The sequence below is a fragment of the Merops nubicus genome, unplaced genomic scaffold, assembly GCF_000691845.1.
Source record: "Merops nubicus isolate BGI_N331 unplaced genomic scaffold, ASM69184v1 scaffold23281, whole genome shotgun sequence".
NCBI classification, from domain to species: Eukaryota; Metazoa; Chordata; class Aves; order Coraciiformes; family Meropidae; genus Merops; species Merops nubicus.
This window is the reverse complement of record NW_008590577.1, coordinates 2,745-24,916: the sequence shown is the minus strand read 5'-3', so window position 1 is coordinate 24,916 and position 22,172 is coordinate 2,745. Positions and strand designations below refer to the sequence as shown.

The 22,172-nt window shown below is 37.5% G+C and overlaps 1 protein-coding gene across 1 annotated transcript; it reads right to left on the bottom strand.

Moving 5' to 3' along the window:
* Positions 1–4,478: 4,478 nt before the first annotated feature.
* On the bottom strand, positions 4,479–21,492 carry PTPLB (protein tyrosine phosphatase-like (proline instead of catalytic arginine), member b; the record flags this gene model as incomplete). The annotated part of the gene is made up of 7 exons (XM_008950003.1): positions 4,479–5,181; positions 7,451–7,629; positions 8,290–8,411; positions 14,364–14,452; positions 18,883–18,901; positions 19,264–19,381; positions 21,341–21,492. Coding segments are annotated over 7 exons (762 nt in total), but the record flags the coding sequence as incomplete, so codon positions are not given.
* Between the last annotated feature and the right edge of the window lie 680 nt (positions 21,493–22,172).

Below are 22,172 nucleotides of genomic sequence, written 5' to 3'. Positions count from 1 at the left end.
ATTGACAGTAACATCTCTCTCCATTATCCATGTCATTATCTATGTCACATCCATTACATTATCCATATCAAAGAGAAAAATACACCTCTGCCAATATTAATGCCCAGCTAACTTCTGAAGACAGAAGAAAGACTTTAGGATCTTTCACATCTGTAAAGAAAAGCATTACCCTGGAAACCAGATACCAACAGCATTAAGAGTTAAATTTTCCATGCGCATTTAATTCCAACTGCTTCAAGCTAGCCTTCAGAAACCACCACAGAAGCTTTAATTCTCTCTCTACAACATTAAAAGTCTTTGACAAGAAAGTTAGAGTATTTGTTTAGGAGATGGGAAGTAAAATTTAAAAGCCACTTGATATTGAGTGGAAGTTCCATGTGGCTTGAGTCAATCAATCCCAATTCTAGAAATGCTCAGTCCATACCAAATGAAACCAAAACACACAGATATTCTCACCTTTTTATTTTATACTCGGCGCACCAGCACAGATCCTTCTTATGTCAAGAACTGCCAATGCTTTATTTAAAAGGAGCTTTAGATACTATTATAAAATTAATTTGCTTACAAACACAGAATCCTCATGATTTTCAGACTTTCAAACGTTACCCTAGGTAACTAAAATTGTTTCAATAAATACTGTTTTCAAAATGCAGAGAGGAACAAATAACCAGTAACAGTTATTCTAAGGCACAAATGGTGCTCAGCACCACTCTTCACAGCATAACATTTCAAAGAGAAGTTTTTGATTACACAGCAGTGCTAAGTCAAAGCTATCATGCACAGGACATGTGCTGACGCTGGGCATGAAAACATTATTTCATCCTGTCAGCAATCAAACAAAAAAATCACTGTAGTTGTCCAATCTTATGACAAGCATATGCCTAGAATAGCAGCACTCCCTCTTCAACTACTACTCAGTTCCTGTTAGAGGATGAGAACTTGTTATTTATGAGCATTAATGGCATCTAGACACAGTATTTAAATCTCTCTCAGGAACTGTTAAAAATGCTACAAACGTTGCTGTGGTAGCAGACACATTATATATAGTAAATGACCTCTGAAGTATTCTGCTGCATTAGTTGAGTATTCCACTGTATTTATAATGCTGAAATAATTTTGGTTTTGTAGAAAGCCATCACCATCTACAGTACAGATAACAGGAGAACAGAGCTCACATTGTTCAGGATCCTTCAGGAAGCTCCAAGTTTGAATGACAAACACGGCACGTTCCTATAAAGAACTGTTACAAAAGTGAAAGGCAGTGCATTCATAACTCTATCAAGGTGCTTAAATATTTTTTTTCCTAATAAGTATGCCAAAAAACCTTGTACATTGCAAGGTACATATTATATGCAGATGAATAAGCATACAGCCCTAATTCACATTTCCAATGTATCTGCTTTTGTTCCTTAAACAGTAACAACGCAGCATACTTTGTTCAGAATTATTTTATTTGGATTATAGCAATTAGAATCACTGATCAGTAGGCCCAATCCAGGCAGAAAGCACAGAATCAACATCACAAGGCAACAAACAGGGACTAATATTTTAGCATACAAACCATTTCACTGCATTATCAAGTAAAAATATCTTCCAACCATGCATAAAAAGTCTATGCTTAATCTTGCAGAGCTCCAGGTAATACCAGATTCCTAAATATACAAAAAAATACATTTAACTTATAATAATCTTAGTGAATCAGACTTATAAAATTAGCTTTACTCTTCACAACATAGAAAAAATTACAAAAATGACTGTATATAGTTTTCACCCAAATTTCACTGACATAAATATACATCAAAATCTATGATTTGATGTATACTCATGAAAATTTTAAGCTGATAGGTTTTAAAATGACACTGCAGATTGGTCCACACAAATGCCAACCTTTCTACTGATTAATAATAATAAAAAAACCTTTGATAGAAACATCACGTTATGAAAAATTACAATTTACCTGCACTGTAACCTGCATCTCACTTTAATTTACAATATGAAGATTTCTACAATTCCAGTTGTAAATTATACACTGGTAAGAACCTTTCTTTTTTTGAGGGTCATGACTAACTTGGACAAAGCCAGCCTGGTAGAAGTATTGTTGACTGAACCAGTGCACACAACACAGACTACCAAAGCAGAAAACGTTTGCTGCAGAAATTAGGTGATGCTGATAGAAAACATGCAAGCCAAGTAAAGAGTCCGGGGGGAAAAAAACAAAACAAAACAAAACAAAACAACAAAACCCTCTCAGATTTGTGACAAAGACTACTAATCAAAGCTTCTGTTAGAAAGTTCACAGAAAACCACATTACAATTTCAGTGGCAGATGAGGGGAAATTTGCTCTTATTTAATGAGGAGGAAAAAACCCACGTGTGACCCGCGTTAGTTTCAGTGAAAAGCTGAAGTGGTGCTGTGGCTGTGCAGGGCCGCACTGCAGCTCTGCCCCCAGGGGGCGGTTCCACGGCAGCTGAAGGTGAAGCGGCGCTGCACGCCCAGCTGCTGAGCGCTCCTACGGACCGCCCGCACACAACTCACATCAACTCTGCTGTTAGCATTTCTTAGCTACCAAAGCTCTTTCTTTCAAGAGCAACTCCATTTCTTTTAAAAGACTGTAGTCTATTTGCATCTGTGTGGTAAATTAATATTTTCAATTGTCAATATTCCATATTAAAGTGTACTCAGTAAAGCCATTGGCTGTACAAGCCTTCTCCCTGCTGGCACCTCCCTCTGCCTTTGTGCACTGCCAACGCTATCTAATGCGGATCTCTACTACGTCTCTCTCATCAACAGAGCTGTGCATTTGTTTCATACAGGAATATTACACAGACATTTTTTTTCTCCAAACTGGACTAAGAAATTTTAATCCAAATCTTTTGTTTATTCAAGAAAAGTTCAGAAGTTGAGCACTGACAATATCCAGTAAGCTGAGTACATCAAAAAAATCAGATCTTTTAAATGACAAATACTCCTTTGATAGCAAGTTTGAACAAAGGGAGGTGCTTTGTTCAGAAGTGGAATTTTACAGTTTTGAACAATGAGTTCAGTATAATGCAACACTTCTCAGACTACTACAACAAAGCACCATATAACCTAATGGAGAAATGAACTGGAATTGTTGCCTCTTTGAATGTAAAACCACTCTGAGGTTGTATATGGCCATAATGTTTTTAATTATGGCCAGTAACTGTCTCCAAAAAGTTTACAGTAAAAGCAAGGATCATTATTCTCTTTCACTCTCTCCGGGTGCACAATAGTCCTCTTTGTGTTGAACAGGAAAGGTGTTATACACATTACTGATAGCTAGAAAAATACAGTCAGACTTTTTAATGGAGGCAAATCACTGAAAAATGCAGTGTTTTTTTGTTTGTTTTTTAATATAGCTCTGACAAACATAAACCAAAATAATTGTAAATCCATCTCTCCTGAAGTGCTAGAGCAGAGTCTGTACCCTTAGTACTTATTAGCTATGTTTAGGGAGAGCTGTGATGTGTCAAAACAAGTACCTGGGACACAGATAAGGGCCACATTCAGGGGGAGGTGCTGGCAGGCACAGCACCAGACCAGTACTGCAGGTACCATGGCAGTGGTCACACCTCATTTACGCACTAAATCATGTTAGAAAACAGAAACCAAAGAAGCCCTCCTATTGTTGTGTAGTGGCTCTGTGTGAAGATGACTATTTCAGTTCCTAACAAGAGCAAAGGCTAGGAACCTACGTTTCCTTTTGTCTTTGCTTAGATATCTGCTCATTTCTCTGTTCCCTTTGTCCTTTCCATTCCCCACCCCTGACCCCAAGCAAGACTTTGTTCACAACTTGGGGCACTGCTCACACATCATTAGTGCCTCCTGCCTCACCACAAGGTTTTCTCAGTTCTTTCATTTTCTGTTTTACCTTCCCAAGGGAAGGCGTAGCCTGAGAACCCAGAGAAAGCACCTAGGAAAACTTAACTTTCTATGGTTTTCTGCTCTTTAAAAGTGCAGATGAGGAAAGGCTTGTCCAATCTGCAAAAGCAGTATGTAACACATGAAAATCTGCTTTCAAAAGAAGTAGTTTATGACTTTGTAACATTTCAGAAGCTCAGTGCCTGGAACTACCTGCTCTCATGTGTCAGAGTGATACACATTAGTCACTTGAGAAGAATTAGGCTGAGGAGCAAGGCCCTCAGCTGATTCCACAGTAGATCAAATAGTCGTCAACACTGAAAGATGAGTGCCACTGAGATAGTGGATGGTGACTAGAGATGATAATGATAATTTAAAGTAAAAAAGGGAGAACTACACCTGCTTTTGGGTGATCTGCCTCCTTATATTGTTTAGATTCATTACTGATATCACTAGAAATATTACAGTTAGTTGGTGTTTTGTTTTTTTTTTTAATATTTAAAAAAGTACCCAGGGATGCAGTACTTAGAGGAGTTTTAATGTTTCAGATAAGTGTTACAGCCTCTGAATTAACAGCATTTGAGTAATTGGCTTAAGATCTTCAGAGAACACGCTCTGGTCAGACACTATTGTTTAAATTCCTAAAGAACCACATTCCCCTCATTTCCCATCATTTGTTTCCTGTTCTTGTTCCCGTCACCTTTTAGATATGTAACCTTCCTTTCTAAATTCAAACACACTGCCCGGGTAACATTCTCCACTGGAGTCTGACAAAATCCTACTCTATTCCAGAGCATATTATTGGCTTTCACAGCAACAGATACAGTTTCTGGCATGCAGTCAAGCATTTTAAAAAGAAAGAGGTATCAGTAATACAATCCCAATACAAACATTTAGTGGGTACAACTTCATCACTCATACTGCAACCTTCAGGCATTTAGTAATAAATTAAAACCATTTAGCACATCATTTAAGGGAAAGGCTAACTGCCAAGCCATATAAAGTTTAAAAGTTTTCTGAAGCACTGCAAGCTGTAAGTTATTTCAACGTTTTACGTTGTGGAATTTCAGTGAAATCAGTTTTACTGGTTATTCTTCCTAAATTATTGGGTTTTTTACCACTGACTTATTTTATCTTGGTATATTCTTTATAAATGTGCTGGGTGTTGAAAATCTGCAGCATTTTGATGTTTGAAAAGTTCTGAAAAAGTTGGAATTACTCCGACTTCTTGTGTTCTTCAGTGTGGGAAAGTACCTTTCGCCTCTGATGTAGCATGTGAAAATACAGCTGAGGGAAGACTGAAGAGAAAACAGACCAGTGAATAAAGTATGAATTAAGGCTTACGTATTAATTCACGATGCACAGTCACACACTCAAGGTCACCAATACTCTCTGAAAAGAAAACATTCTTATCTGCTTTCTACTCATATCAACTATTGCCTTTTATTCTTTAAAGAGAGTGATACTATCCTTAGGCTTCAGGTCCAGTTTACTTTTTCCTAGAACATGCAAAATGCTTGAAACACTGCATGTACAAGCAGGATGACCAAAGTTTCCTGGACTGCACATGCACAATAGAAAATACATTGAAGGCAGGAAAAAAGTCCTTTTGAAAGAATGACTCTTCCAGTTTGTTTAATTTCTTATAATTCTAGTGTCACTTTTTCAGGATCTAAGGAATGTTATACAACCTGGTAGCCTTTTATCTGCCTTTATGGAGGAGAACCCTTTGTCCTCCAAGCAAAGCTTTCTATCTCCCTATTTCTAAGGCTGCATTACACAGTATGTTTGTAGAGCAACAAAGCAGGGGATGGAAAACATACATACATAAACAGCCAAAGCTAAAATTGTCATAAGACAGTAAACCTTTGTGAACCATATGAGAACTGAACATGGTCAGTACCAGCCTAAATTGTGTTACAAGTGTGAAGTGTTCATCATAAACATAGGCCAAAGTATTTAATTTGTATACTATTGCTTTTTTCAGGTCAGCAATTTTTCTTTTGGCTTTCTTTACCCTGTATTTCATTTCCTGATTATTTCTTCCTTACTCTCTCCTGATTCATTCCACCACTGTTAAGGAATTAGTGTAACTGCCCAAAGACATAACAGAATACAAAGCCATGCGGTTCCTCCATTAGAAGTCTAGGTAATGGGGATCCATTATGTGCAGAGAATTTAATGACATCTTTTCTATCAAGGTATCAATTTTGATAGAAAAGTACTACCTTAAAGATTTCAAGTGAGGTAAATTGTAAGATGCAACTATCAAGAACATAAAAACTTCAATTTTTAACAACAGTTTTCAAAGTTTGCTTTCTTTGTGATATTAACGTTCCCAAATTTTCAAGATCTTCATCGGTTTCTGAAGGTGTAATTCCTGCATAGGTAGCTTTTAGGAAGGAATAACCAGGCTATAGTGTAAACAATGATTGCAATTAGCATTGCTTTTCTTCATAGGAATGCCTTCATGTAAAAGGCACCTAGGACTGCTTGAGTCTAAGCAGCTGGTTCTCAGAGTTAAGATACCAATTCACAGTAATAATTAAGATTATTAAAAGATGTCTTAAAAGAGACAACATTGAAGTTGTGCATCCAGCAATTGATAACGGATCACAGAAAATACCTAATTTAAAAGACAGCAATTTTAAAGGAGAAAGCAGGCTAACTGTTAGTTGGGTTCAGTGTGGTTCAGTACTTCCCTCCCACATGGCCTGTCAACTGAGATCTAGCTACTGCACAAGAAGTAAGTAATACTTGTGGTTATTTTGACTAAAACAAAAGATATTCTGGCTGCTTGGAGTTAGTAACATCACCATTTTAGGAGAAGGGGGACAAGGATAAACAAATGCATGCAAAGCATTTTTTTTAAGAACAGCTAGAAAAACTTATGAACCTTGATGTCGGAATTAAAAAAGACGGTTCACTGAAAGTGTAAGTGCTTGCTATAGACAGGCACACTACTGATGTTTAAATCTTTGAATATGGTTTATCATTCTGTACAAACAACAAGGTTCATATAAAACTGCAGCGATAGCTAAAAGCAGCAACATCATCACTACATTATTCTACATATTAGACTTTGTTTGCATATTTAAATTTGCTAAAGGCTTCCATGTTCCCGTTCCCCGTTCCAAAGCAGCAAAGCCAAATCTTCATTCTGTCTATAGAAACATCAACTAGATATTATGTCAATTCAAGTTTATTCAACAGAAATGGTTCCCTACCCACTAATGCAAAAGCAATGTTCCTGGTAACTGAATTTTAAGAAGCTGTTTTGAACTTTGTTCTCCTAGGAGTCTGTAAGTGGGAGAAAAGATACGAAGAGGTCAACATTTACCAAGTTACCACCACAGTTAATTTTATATTCCAAGTGTAAGAAAACACGTATTACTGTTTTGCAGGTGTCGATAGAAAGCAATCTCTGCATTTTTAACTCTGACTATTTTCATTAGATAATTTTAAAAATCAATTTTGCAAAGTCAGTTATATATATTACTCCCATAATTATTAGCTTTTCCTGTTATAGCTTTTAATATTAAAAAAAACTAACAAACTCATACTTACTTGGAATGTAAGAGATCATAACCAGGATCAGGAATGTGTAGTAGTCAAAAGAAAAATTGTACTTGTTAGGTAAACTAATGGAATACAAGCCAGACTGCCTGACGAAAGGTAATGCAGCATATATTGTGAGCAATTCACCTGAGACTCCCATTGGATACAATACTATAAACAAAGTGTACCTAGAAGAAAACATTTACAGAAAGGATTAAAAGTTATTACAAATTCTGACAAAGTATTTGTTAAATGCTATCATGGATATTCAAATTTTAAAATCTCAACTCAGGATTTATTTCCCCTAGATCTTATTTTATTAGAGTATGACAAGGTATGAACATTACTGCAAGTATTCAAATCAGCAATCAGTTTGAAGATTACCTTTGCAAATCTAAAACCTGTCTTTAAGACTATCCCACTCACACCTTGTTACTTTGATTTCTGAATTGTTTAGTAGAGGTCAGTATATTGCTTAAAATGAGGCCAAACACTGCTGATATTAATCAATGAACTTACAGATTGTTTCAAGTACAACCTTTAGATTCAAGGGTTACTGTTAAATGTCAGTTTACTTACTGTAACCCCTTACTGTTAAATGTCAGTTTCAAACAAACACAATCACTTTGTAAATGGGACCGAGTTCTGACAAACGACTCTTTCAGCTTACAACAGAATCAATTTTTTAAATCTAGAAATCTGCTGGCAAAAAGCTAGGAAGTCACATTCACAAACAGTGCAATTACCACAAGGTAGAATCTTATTTTTTGTAGCACAACCATTTTACAAGACAAATACCCCTGTCAAATCAGTCAATTTAAGGCTATGATTTCTATTATGCCACCTACCTGGCCCATTTGATGAGGTAAGGGAGATGGTTTAACAAGCTAAATGTATAAAAAGAATAACGGATTATCTCAGTGATTGTCCAGGCCACCACAAACAACAGGACACTATCTTCAGTTTGTACCTGTAAAAAAGACAAAAACAGCTCAGTATGAATCAAAGCATTACTAGTTACTCACTAGACCCAAGACAACTTCAAAGAAATCAATTCCCATGGGCTGCTTTACTGCATCATTTTAGAGAACAGACTCCAAGAATGAGCTTAAGAGCAACATTAGTAACAACAGTAAAAAGCCCTTCTTATCGTGCTCCCTGTTTTTCTAGTTGCTTAAGAATCGCTCTGCTTGGTGATGGGGCTAACTTCACATCTCCTGTTCCGTGCAAGGTAAATCAGTACAAGAAATCCCTGAAATACTGAGAACAACTCAAAACTCTTCCCATTCCTATATAGTGTCAGCTTCTATTTCAGTCCTATGATTGCATCCTAGTGCAGCAAGCACAAAGGATGCTAACACATGAATCTAACATTTGGCATCTAATTTAGGCTTTATATCTGATCTGATACTTAGCACTGATGAATATAGTGCTAAGTAGAAGCACTGTATTCCTCTCTCTACAGATAAAAAACTGGGTTCTCATTGGAGCAGCAGAAATACAGCTAACACCAGGACACTTGCTGGAAGGATTGAATGCTGACATTATCACCTGAGGTAAATTTGACAACTACTTGCTTTACTGTTCCTTGCTTCTTTTTCTGCTTATCATTTTCAGTATAGTTCCTCTGATGTTATACTCGAGGCATTATTGTTTCACTGCTTTACACCTCTTAGAGTTTTCATTTCAGACACACATCACTGAACCAGCTTTTATTCCCTTCATATTTTGAAGGTTAATCTTCAGAAGCATGTATTTGAAAGCAAAGTAGGTTTATTAGATTTGGGAACATAATTATGAGGTTTAAGTTTCAGAAGGAATAACAGTGATGAAGGAGTATAAGGGGTCATATACCCACACTTCAAACTCCAGAGAGAGCAAACGACTTTTATGCAGCCTTCCACCTCCTTCCCTCCCCTTCAACAGAATTCTCAGCTGTATCAGTACCTAGAGCTCAAATTCAGTGAACTGGGGAACAAAAAGAGCTCAACCACAGGGGCCCAACATTTTCTTTTTTCCTCAAACTTTTCAAACAACAGAAAAAGAAGTCAGTAGTTGTAGGTGGTACACAATTCATCTTGGGCAAAGTACATGTACAAATGAAAAAAGGAACAAGAAAAGATATGGATAATCAGAAACCTTTTAGAGGAGGGGACTGATCATGCATTTGTGTATAAAAACACTCAAGAGAATCATCCCTGAAAAGCTTTCTGATACAGACTAAAAAATTCAGGAAAAAACTTGGGATATCCTGGAATGTAGAGCTGCTGTTAATCTATATTCTGCTGGATACAGCATTTCATGTTACTTTCATTATATTTTGCAGCAAATGCATTTTGTCCCTTTTCTACACAGAATTGATAATTTGCCTATGTATTAATCTCCCTTACATCATCATAAAAGAAAAAAAAAAAATCAAAACTTATTTCAAGATTTTTAGGGGAAAACACCAAATCTGTTTTTACACTGCTACAAAATCCTAATCTTGTTTGGGGTCTGTTTTATAAGCAAGACTTAATTCTCAACATAGAACAGTTAATGGTACTTCACTGATGATGCTGTCTGTTCCCAAGGAGCAACATGCTTCACCAGCACTCCAGAGCTGCATCTTCTGGTCAAATCAGGAGTAGCAGCTGAGCGAGTTCATCTAAACCTAGGAGGCACAGGTGTCAACCTGTACACTGGAACTCTGCTTCCTTCCCTAACTATGGAAGTCAGTAAAACTAATGAACAAAAATTTGTAGCTTGAAGTAGCATCTAAGGACAAGAAACCATGAAGCTAACAGTGAAAGGTACACGTGGAAGTAGAAAATCTGGCAGTAACAATGCAGTTGTATCGCAGGACTTCTGCAACAGTCACCACAGGTCTAGCCTTTCCCACCTACTTTAATATTAGACTGTGCTTACAAGTTTCAAAACAGTTCACACCATTATAAACCACACACCCCCCTCCTGTTATCATCACTCAGAGAATCACTTGTGCCTTTACAGCTTGTGTCCCTATCCAAGGGAGAAAGAATACTGGAAATTGGTGGTAGTTTTCAAACAGAAGTGACCTATACAGTTTTCACATAGTTCCAACTCTGTGCAGTACAGAACAGAAGACTACCGTACATTTTATCATATTTTAACTATATTCCACAGCATCATTATAAAGTATTTTACACACTAACAGATGCGTCAGAAGTCTGTTCCTATTAGAATGTCTCTTTGAAGACTGACAGTTTTTCAATACTTCAAATGAAGAAGTCCAAGATGCACATTATCAAACCCCTGGGAACTGATTTACAGAACAGTCTCTTAAGTCTAATTCATTGAGGCGCTGCTAATGCTGCATTTCCATCGCCTCTCTTCCAGTCTGCGGTTAAGGGGCACAGCACAGCCAATAAACAACAGACCCTTAACGAACTGCTAAGCCCAATTCTGCCCTGAGAACTCACCTTCTCTTCCTCTCCTTTTTCATGCTAGTCCTCGAAGGAGGTCTTAGACAAAGTCAAAGCACATTACATGCTTTATTTACAACTTGTTTGTCCAACTGCATTAATAAGAGTCAATTACACCATAGGCATATTTTATCTGCATGTGTTCCAATTGAAATCAATTTATCAAGGAGGGTCCTGGATATATTTTAGCTTATCTTCAACACTATGAATAGCAGACAATGTTTAAGTATCAGAGAATCTATAGCTTTTTAAAATACAAAGATGAAAATTGAGAATTGGCAAAATAAAGCCTGTTCTTATGCATAAGAAGAGAAAATCTACAGATTTCTCCACATTAAGCATAACAGTTTGACAATTTATTTGCAGAAAATTTCATCTAAACACATAATTAACACACAATTAAACAATCTAGTGCAGAAGAGTAAAACCAGCATCACTATGTAACTGTAATGATGAAACAGCATGGCTCTCTCCAGAGCACTGGTTCTCTGGTACATTAATAAAAAAAAAAAGTTTGGAAGTTTCACTGTAGGCATAAAGGGCTTGACAGATATTTGTGTTATACAGTATTAATCATGGTAGTCAAGTTTTATGTTGATATAAAGCAGTGATAAATCAATTTCAAATTTTCAACTGCACACACCCATTTAGAGTTCTGAACTTTCCAGCATGGATTTCTTTTACTTCAGCTTAGTCTTAAGTACCATAAATGAAGATACTCTTCCCCCTTTAAATATGTCATACTACTGACTGAAGATGTCAGTTCACAACTATTACCAGGTCAATCTACTATACGTGTCTTCACCCCTTTGACTGTGTGCTCTAGAAAGGTTCCTCTAAATAAGTACTATACTTATCTGTAACTGAACCAAAGTTGATAAGCATTACATCACTCCTGACACTATGTTTTAATTACCCATCAGAACTGGGTGTGGAATTATCTGTCAGAACAGAACTCTATGAAGGCCTGCCATGATGTCACTAGATTATCTTGTTTGTTCACGAAAACTCAAAAAGACAGCTTTGAACTCAAGGGCACCTTCTGTTCTCCTATGCCCACTTTCTTCTAGTCCTTCACACCAGTCTGCTCATTCTCTTCCTTCCTTTGTAGGAGAAACAGTAAAATTCACCAAACAATTCCTTTGCCATGTAAGGACAAAATGATGACGAGTACTATAGTACATGCCAGGACCTCCTCCACTAAGCTAACAGTTACTTATATGGTGGAGGTATGGGGAATCTCTGTGCTACCCAAAGAAGTGTGCAGTACTTTAACATTTGCCATGCTTTAACATTTATTATAAATACTTTCATATTGAACCGAACAGCACATCAGCACTAAATTCAACAAAAAGCACAAACATGTTAGTGGCAAGAAGCATGCTCCAAATCACATCACGTAAGAAGTGTATTCTGACAGAAAGGAGAGATGCAATACAGATGTTTCTTCTTTTAGCTATATTATAAATGAAAATAGTCTGGAAAAGCAAGGTACTGAACAAGTCTCACTCAAAGTTAAAGAGGAAAACTGCAGTTTATGTTACAAGAACCCCATCATGCAACTGCATAGCTTACAAGTTCCATAAAGCTGTGTGAGAAATTAATCCTGGACTTCACCATGGAGCTCACTTGTGCAGACAGCCCTTTAGAAAAAGTAGAACACTTGTGACACTTTCAGTACATGTCCCCCGGTGAGACTGCATGCGCTCTGGTTGGGGGGAAGGGGAGGGGTCAGAATTCAGCCTCTTCATTTGATTTATCTGTTCTAAGTCACAGGTGAAAAACTCATCACAGAATTCCTCACCCTTACTATTCTTATGCCCACTTTCTAAGATATTAAAAAAAAGTAACACCTAATACAGTCTCTCATGAGACTTCAACTAAAAGACCACACAAATGTGAGGAAAAAAACTGTGGGTAGTATTGTTGAAAGAATCTTTGTTAAGAAAAAAATTCCTTGTTAAAAACAATGTTAGGCTGAACTTGTTGCCCCCATTTTCTCCCATTTTGCTGTTTTTTTCTCTGGTGAGAATGTGGGCATAAGTTTCAAAAAGCCGAACTCAAAATCATTTTACAGACTTCCCTTTGATGTCTAACAGACGACATATGGAGTAATTCTAATCCATGCAATCCAACATTTAACATTTGGGTTATATCAAAACCAGGAGGTAATCTGTAAAAACAGATTACTGCTGTTCTTTATGAAGCACCAGGTACCCCAACATTATACAGGTAGCAGGCAAAACTACAGGCATATTTCTTTAAAAATATTTTGTACATGTATCTAAAATCTAACGTGCTGTGACTACGACAGGTTTTTTGTTCAAAATCGAGTATTTATTGCCAGTGAACTAACAGACTGGAGTACATTTATTTCTAAAAAAAGTGAAATTTACCAGAAAATATTTACAATATCTTGAGTTTATTGAGAAAAATGTCATTCCTTCATTTCAAATAGCATGAAACGAATGAACAAGCATTGTATTATGAGAAGGGCTGTTAATGACTTCGGTCACTCTACACGTGGATGGATGCTCTGGTAACAGCTTTGGAGTAAGGAAGAGAAAAAAGCAGCTGCCCTGAAGACTTGGTAAAGAGACAAGCTCCTTAGAATGTTCAACACATCAAGTCATAAAAGATCTTACACATACAATGATATTAGATGACCACCACTTATTTCAGGCAGCCATGCTGATACACTGGCATCAAGACTAATTTGTTTAAGAAGAAGAAAACCAGTAATACTGTTCAGCTAAAGTAACAGCACATATGTGCTGTATGTGAGCTACTACAAGCTATTCAGGTGACATGAAAGTCGGTCAGCATGATCTCTGCCCATTAAAGCATGTTTACATTTTAAAATAGGAATAACTTTCAAATTAGATTGCTTCCAGAAGATTCTGCAGAGATCTGTTTAAGTACAGAGATATTTGGTGTGGTAAGCAATGAGAAAAAATACCCAAACAGGCAGGCCCCAAACCCCACCTATGCTTGAATGCAAGAAAAATGAATGAAGGACAGAGGGAAGATTATCCTGGAGAGTGATATCAGAGAACATTCAGGCACTGCTGTGCACAAACAGTTGAGGGGCAGCTTCCACGTGCCATGATAAAGAAAGCAAACTGCGTTTAGAAGGAGGAGGCAGTGAGGAGATTTTGCTATCAGTTATGGTACTAGTGAGATCAATACTAGCACGCTGTCCAAAGTTCTGGGTTCCATATTATACTCTTCAACATTCAGTAAGGACTGCAAAATCTAGTCAGGAACCAGGTGTCCTAGAGTGAGAGAATCAGACCTCACATGATTTGACTGCCAAGACAAGATGTCAGATGTATTTTTATTCCTTTTGATCAGCAGAAATTCACAAACAATTTCTCATGTTCAGATACAAACAGAAGTAATTTTAAGGAAAGTAAGGCAGCAATCAACCCTTCAGCATGGTTCATTAGTTTTTCTCTCCATTTTGTATCTTAACTTACCTCTTTTACACTGTGTGTTACTGCCCAAGTCAGGAAAACCCTTGACATCACTTGGAAAGCGGTCAGAACAACAGAAGAAGGAACAATGCCTGGAAAATATTTTGCAATTAGTAAATACTCCTGACTATTGGGGTGAGAGGTGGGAAATTAAAAACACAGCTAAACCAAAGTTCAGTTATTATTTGAGATTTTTGGAAGGAAGGCATTTCATTTTTTAAATTTGAGAATATGAAGTCTATCCTGTGGTATATTTATACAGCCTAATGTGATGCAATCCCCTGACAAGACTTAGTACATCAAAATGCAAATAAAATTGGTCTTGTTGCAGTCACAGCACATTCCTCAATACACAAAGCAGCTGAATAAAATGAGAGGACTTCAATCAAATAGCTTTTAAGATACAATCTTTCAAATAAACCCTGTATCTAAGATACTCTCCATTACTGTGATTTAGAAAGTAAAAATTATAAAGATGTTTTGAACAGTACATAGCAAAAAAAAAAAAAAAAAAAAAAAAAAGGCAAGAAGTATAGCTACAATGAAGAAATGGTGACCTAGCCCATACTCTGATAAATGAAGTTTATAATTCTCTCCTGGGGTCCCACTTTTGAAAAAAAAAAAAAAAAGAGACAAAAACCAACCCAAGGGATAGCTGATGCATTGAAAGGTAGAGAAACAATTTTAAGCTTTTTCTCAAGGAAGCAGATTTCACTGATTCTTCTAAGCAAGTTCCGAGGTGCTGATTAAACTGCCACTAAAAGGATTCTACACACCTGCTGTTCTGATGGAATAGTTTTAGACTGCAAGATTACATAAAATTTCTAAACTTCACAGCACAAAGTTTCATTTTCTTCAAGTAGCATGATGAAGACAAATGCAAGAGCAGTTGCAGCTCCTAAAACACAGGAAAAAATGTGCTTCTAAAACTAATGCAAATCACAGCAAGCAACCCAACAGCCTCAGAAATATATAAAGACCAAATTGGAAAGTGGAAGAGGAAGAAAGAATAAGAAAAACCAATAGCAAGTTTCATTAGAATTAATTTCAGTCACACAGTCATTATGTTAGTCTTCCTTCAGAGCAAAAGAGGGGAAAAAAAATCCTACGAACACAGTTCTCTTCAGTTTTATCACTTACTGTTCATAATATAATTTCGGTTGTAAAACCTCAGGGCAGAATTGTTGTTTGTTACTGAGACAACACAAAAATCGGTGCTATAAAACTCCACAAGGTGTGCTCATTAAATGCTCACTCTTACGATGTAATAGACCTTTTCTTTTGTGTAATTTAGATCATCCTTTCCTAAACAAGATAGCCTAATATTCTCACAAAGGAATCTATAAATAAGCCAAAAAAACCTGTAGGAACTGTCCAAGATTATCTCAAGTTAAACAAGGTTTTTCATTATAGCCAAGACTATGTCAATCTATGCCAAAAAAAGATCAAAAAAAGTGACTCACCAGATACTATTTATGTGAAATTTACTTGGTATTTTTAAAAACATCTGTCACCTCTTATACTACGCTGCATGTGCTAGACAGAGGGCTCAGACTCAGAACCAAGCAGCAAGTAAGCCATGCCCAGACCTCCTCCAGGTCCTGGACTAAACCTCCCACCTCCAGCAGGAAATCCTCCAACTCCCAACAAGTATCTGCTCTCTCCCAGGGAGTTCCCAACTGAGAACAGCAAGCTAGGCTGTATGCAAAGCTTACAGGTGGAGACCTTGGATCCCTCCTCCTATCCCTACTGTACTGGACAGGCTATAGCAAAGTCAGTCAGTGCTGGCTTTGGCTTACCAGAGGGTTACAGGTCACGGCACTAGGGCAGGGAGGCTGGTACTGTAATGATTCTGTAGCCTGGGGCTGTACTCACAAAAGCCTTCTTGCTTTTCTCCATTCCCTTCACAAACTCCCTGTACCACTATCGCTTCTACATTTTGGTGGCTCCTATTGCCTCTTTTTCATACCAAGTTCCTCCAGGCAGAAGCTCCTCCATGGTATCAATGCCATTCATACACTTGGGTTCTGTCTGCTATACAAGTCAAGGAACTGCAAGTTCCCTTTCCATCTGCCTGTTCTTCAGTCTCTCCTCTTGGTCTCTGGGCTACATGCTACCTGCTCTCTCCATGTAGAGCTCTCCATTTTTTACAACTTTGCACATGCTGAAGTTCTCAGCCATGCTTGAGAGACATTCCCCTATCAGTCTGCAGATTTTGAAGCGCTTGCCTCACAGATGCTAACATTTCAGATTCTACTGAAAAGATGTGGAGAGAAAAATGATGTGTGCTGAAACACACAGCCATCTGTCACAAAAAAAAAGCCATGACAGAATTACAGCTCTAGCTATAGCAATTAGTTTAGCAAGGACAAAGGAATCAGCAAATTTCCTGTTTCTCCTTGCATAGGAACTTTTTACCAGTCAGTAGGACTACAGCAGCAGTACATCCAGCTGTGCAAAAAATCCTCACTGCATTTAGTTGACAAATGCTTCCATTAACAGGAGAAAAAAAAAAAAAAAACCAAAACCCACTAACAGCTATAATACAGTAAGTTGGGTTTTTGTAAAAAAACTGTTAGGGAAAGCCAAAAGATTGAATTATAATGGTTTAAAACATTGCAACATTCCACTAATGGCTCTTTTGCCTAGTATTCAATTGTGTGACTGAGGCTGACACGGGCTAAATGGATCCACACCTCAAATTAACCGAGCCAGGGTTATTAGCACTGCACCCAGACAGGCTGATACACTCATCCTGCTTGCTGCTCTGCACCAGCCCGGAAGGTGAAGCACAGGGCTGCCTCCTGCTATAGTCACTGATTTCTGTGATGACATACTCTAAAGTATAAGGAAAAGAATCCAATTGATTTTTTTTTTTTTTTAACACACTTTCTTAGACTTAGTACTCTTAAACATTGGCATTTGCACACAATTTAAGCTTAAGAAAACAGTAAAGCATTATAGATTTAGGATGGTAAAATAGTATCTTATGGGCAAGGTTTTTTTGCCCAGTGTTCTGAGATTTAACTTGGCCTTTTTGCTACCTATTAAATAAGACTTCAAAAATTACACAGTTTATTATTAAATTTTGCTAAATTTTTAAAAGGTATGATTTAATCTGGTAAAAAAAAAAAAAGTGAAATTTAGTAAAATAAAACAGTATTGGAGGGATTGCCTTGGCAGCACAGGCAACTATGATACACATAGCTTAGTCTGAGAAGCCTTTCCATTAATTTGAAGAGTACGTGATCATTCATTTCTTGGGATGATCTGTGCACAGTCTACAAATTGCCCTTTACAAGACAACATTTTCAGAGTAACCAAATTATTCAGGAAGGTTTTTCAGATGTAGAATTAGACTGCCCTCTACTGACAAATGTATGTATATGATTTTAAGTTTTCCAACTACTAGGTTTAGTTCTTAAAAAAAGTTTTACACAGGAATTCAATATGAACCTACAATCTAATACACCCTCCAGTATTAGATCATGTAGTCCAGTCCTCCAGGGAGGTTGGATTAGATGACCTTTAGCCAATCCAAAGCATTCTATGATTCTGTGTAGATTGTAGGATGGGAAAAACAGCACGTTTGTAGCTGCAGCTTTAGGGACCTTAATGCCATCTTACTTTTCAAATAGTGGCTAGCAAACATTCAGATAGCAGCTCAAACAGTTACATTTAAAATCATAAGACCAACTACCTGAACATAAGACTGTCTTAGTGAAGACTGGATTGTTTAGAACAGAGTTCAGCAAAGGTATGCAGGCAGGCACTGCTCCCACTTACAGTACACTGATCTGGTGAGGCTGAAAACATCCCAGCGCTGAGGCCAAACTGCTCACTGCTCGTGACAGCCAGCAAACCAGAGAAAGTGCAATCCAGCCACTCAGAGATGAGGCTCTTCAGGTTGACTGAATCAAGCAGCTGCGACTGACCTCAGGCCCTGCACACACATGCTACCAACCTAGCAAGCAAGCCTCACTTCCTCAATGCAGGCTGACAAGAATTGTCAAGTCTTAAGTAATTCTTACTCTCCCAAACAGTGTTGTTAAAGCACAGCTGAGTTTCAGATAGAGTGATTACCCCTTCCCAATTTTACAGTGTGTATCTGTGCTCTATGGATGTAGGCAAAGTTCTAGTGCTTGAAATGTTTGTTGTTGGATTTTAAATTCCTTCCAGCTAGAAATATTTTTTTGAAGAAAAGATATCTCAGTACAGAAGATTATAGGATGTAGAGATGGAGAGTAATGATCCACTATAAAACATTTATAAACTGCTCTAAGATTTGGAGCATTTGAAGGATATAGATAAAAATAGCATGTCAAGTAATTGAAAACCTATTATACTATTTTCCTTTTTGTGATTTAACTTGTCAAATTATTTAGTAAAAAAAATTGAATGTACTTCAAGCAAAAATAAGTTAAGCAAGAATTTTATCTGGCAATTCACAGACCATAACATTTTTTATGCTAATACATTGCTAAAACTGCAAAATAATAAAACTGAAAATTTGCAAGCTTACCAAATGCACAGTGCAGTATCTAGAACAGAAAGAAAAATTCAAATCACTAACATTTCAAATGAAGCAATTCAGAAACACATTTAGTTCCATCATAAGAACTTTAGACTCAATCTTTGTCTTTCAAAAACTAAGCTTAATAGTTAGCTCAGCTGCCCAAGCTAAATAGCAGACAGTAAGCTTGCTAGAAGGCAAACATTGCTTGCTAGAAGGAAAAATTTGGCATTTCTGTGAGGCATATTTCTTACATTTACCTTCAAATCACTCTATAAACAGGAATGAAAAAACAGGATCTAGAAAGCACTGTTCAACAAAAGCTGCCTTATTTCTCCTAAACAAAACACTCAGGCAAATATTAGTAATGCCAGTGAAGACTACACCTACCTCAAGCAAAGCTCCAGTTTGGAAGAATTTCAGGGGCTTTTCTATTGAATAGTAAAGGCTATGGTAGCTACCTTTAGCCAGGTATGCTCGAACCAGACCAACTGCAATAACAAGCCATCTGAAAGAGAGAAAAAAAGTCTAAGATAACGAGACTTTAATCAGGGCACAAAGAAAAACTTAATCCCTCTTTTCGTCTATAAGGAAGCAACAGGCATATAACTGTTCTGGAAAATACTAACTTTCCGTCTACCCTCTGCAACACTGAAAACATTAAATAACTGGATTCTCTGCAAATTTATCAAAGTTGAAGATTATGGTTTTTTTAAACATCTATCAGCACCTACATGACACTAGTATCTGTAATGTCTAAGTGGACTTTTTGGTGAGCTGTACTTAGTTTAGTTACCAAAGGTATTTATAACATTTTATAAAAGACTGGCACCACTTTTTTTTTTCTTTCAGTTTAAGCAGAAAACATTTACTGCTAGTCAAAGATCCTTTACCATACCATAACTTACAGATGTAAGGCATAAAACAATTACGATTCAGAAGGCACACATTTTAATGTTTCAGTTCAAAGTAAATCCCTAGACTTTATATTGGATCACCCAGCTTAATTGCTAACATGTATTTATGAGAAAGTTACAGATAAGTAACTGCAAGAAAACTAAGCCTGCTAAAGCCTTGCAGGCAGCAATGGCCATTCCCACTCCCAGCTTTCCTTCTTAAGCAACAAATACATCTAGGCCTATACAAGCACCTGTAGAAATGTAACTGTACTATAAACAATGTGACTCATTAAAACTTGCTGATTTTCCCCTCAGGTATTTCAAGAAGCAGCCCTAAAAATTTCTCCTCCAGTCCTGGCCGATGCAGTACTACTACCACAGGTGTCCAGAGTCAGTGTTTGCCCACAGCCTCAGAAATTCTTCACTGAAGTCTAAAGCGAGCCACAAAACTAGGGTGGGTACACCCTGGTCACACTTATTCATTTGAAATTAGCATCTATACTTTAGTTTCCAGTTGTTTGTGGCAAATATTGGGAAAAAGGGTCAATCAACAGGAAGTGGAAATTCTCAACCAGTGGCTCCCAAACTTTTCAATGACAGGTTATCCAGGCTGCCTTGCACTCAGCTCCTCTTCATGCCACCCTAATTTACTTCCACCTCCATCCAAACCCACAAGTGCTGTGCTAACAGCCACCCAGCATCTCTTCTAACAATGGTGTACCTCAGTGCAAGTGTGCAGACATGCAGAAAGCCCCCTAACTACTCAACAGCTTTTTACCCTCCAGAAAAAGATCTGCAGCTGTGGTTTTGCAACAGGGAAGATGAAGAACCTCCCTTAATTTACAGCATATTAGATGCTTACAAGTACCACATTAGCTTAGGTATTATGAAGTATATACAAATATTGTCCCACATGTAGTAATTGTTCGAAATCATTGAAAAATCTGCCCTTCACAGTGTAAGTAACTCTGGCATCCAAGTTTGCATTTGTAAACAACACTCATTAGTACACCTGAAAAAAAGCTAATTCATTTCTGCCTGGGCTTCTCAGAAGACAAGCACCATAGAAAAGCAGTAGGAGTGGGGAAGAGAAGTGGGGAATGAGAAACAAGGCTTCTTTTCAGCAGTGACAAGTTATTTCAGTTAAAGCTGTCTTGTGAAATCAAAAGACAAACACTTCCCAAGTAATTGCTATTTACAAAGAAAGAATCAGATTGGTTTCATATTTGGACTTCAGTGTGGAATAAACCAGTAAGTACTACAGTATTAATGGCTCTCCCTTGCAACACTGACAGCTTCTTTTTTAGAATAGTAGCTCAGAGCAGATTGACACTGTTCAGTCTGTATCTGTCAAGTTTCTCTACTTTTCCTCATCTTCCGTGTTTGTTGAGAAACTCTGCTGAATTAAGCAGTTTCTAAGCTTGCACAAGGTACTAGTTACTGGTTGTGCCTGCAAGCTGTTCTCACCTAAACCGAGTGATTGGTGAAGTAAATGGCTCCCAGAGGAGTTCCAGCCCCTTGCTCATCTCCACCCACCTGCCAAATCACTGACTCCAGAAGGACCATACCTTCCATTCCACTGACTGTCCTTCAGAGAGGAGCTAATACAGATCCAGGTATTAATCTGTACAAAATTAAAAGCTGCACCTGGTTTGTGTTGAAGCTTTTCGTTCCTCTGTCCTGCATCTGTGATTCTTAAATAGTTCTTCACCCTCTGTGACTAGAAAAATGGGAGTAGGTAAAAGCAAGGAAGATAAACTGGAAAAGGAACTTGGTTAGAAGTTTAAAAGAACAGCAGAAGGCACTGCTGCCACATGGAAGCAAAGCTCTAAGTTAGTTTTCCCAGCTTTCTCTGACCTAGACACTAAAAAGTCTACCCAATATATGAGCTGGAGGTACAGGTCCTTAAATTAGCACTGCCATGCATGTAAACTTTGAGCTAGACTGTTGTACCCTTTGATTTATCCAAACTAAGGAAAATGAATACTGTGTACACACAATTTTTTCACTTTCAGATATTTAGATTTGATAAGCAAGGTTCATGCTCAGGTTCTTAGTTTAATCCCCTTTTTTCCTCTCTTACAAGTTATGAAGAGATGTTTTCCTATGCAGACTTTACTGAGGTTCAGCATAATTACATGCAAGAGATTACAGCAAAGCTCTGCAGTGAAGCACCTGCAAATGGGCAAGTGTACTTTGACTCTCAACCACCAGTCAATGAAACTCATAACCCAGAACACTTTTTGCTCCACACTGGTAACACAAACCCTTGAGAATTCAAAAGCTTTTACATGAAGATCAATCTTGTTGAGTGAAAGCCTTTTGAAATTCACTCTTCATAACACCATCAGCCACTTCTACACAGAAGTACTGGTCAGTTACAGCACTTGACTAAAAATA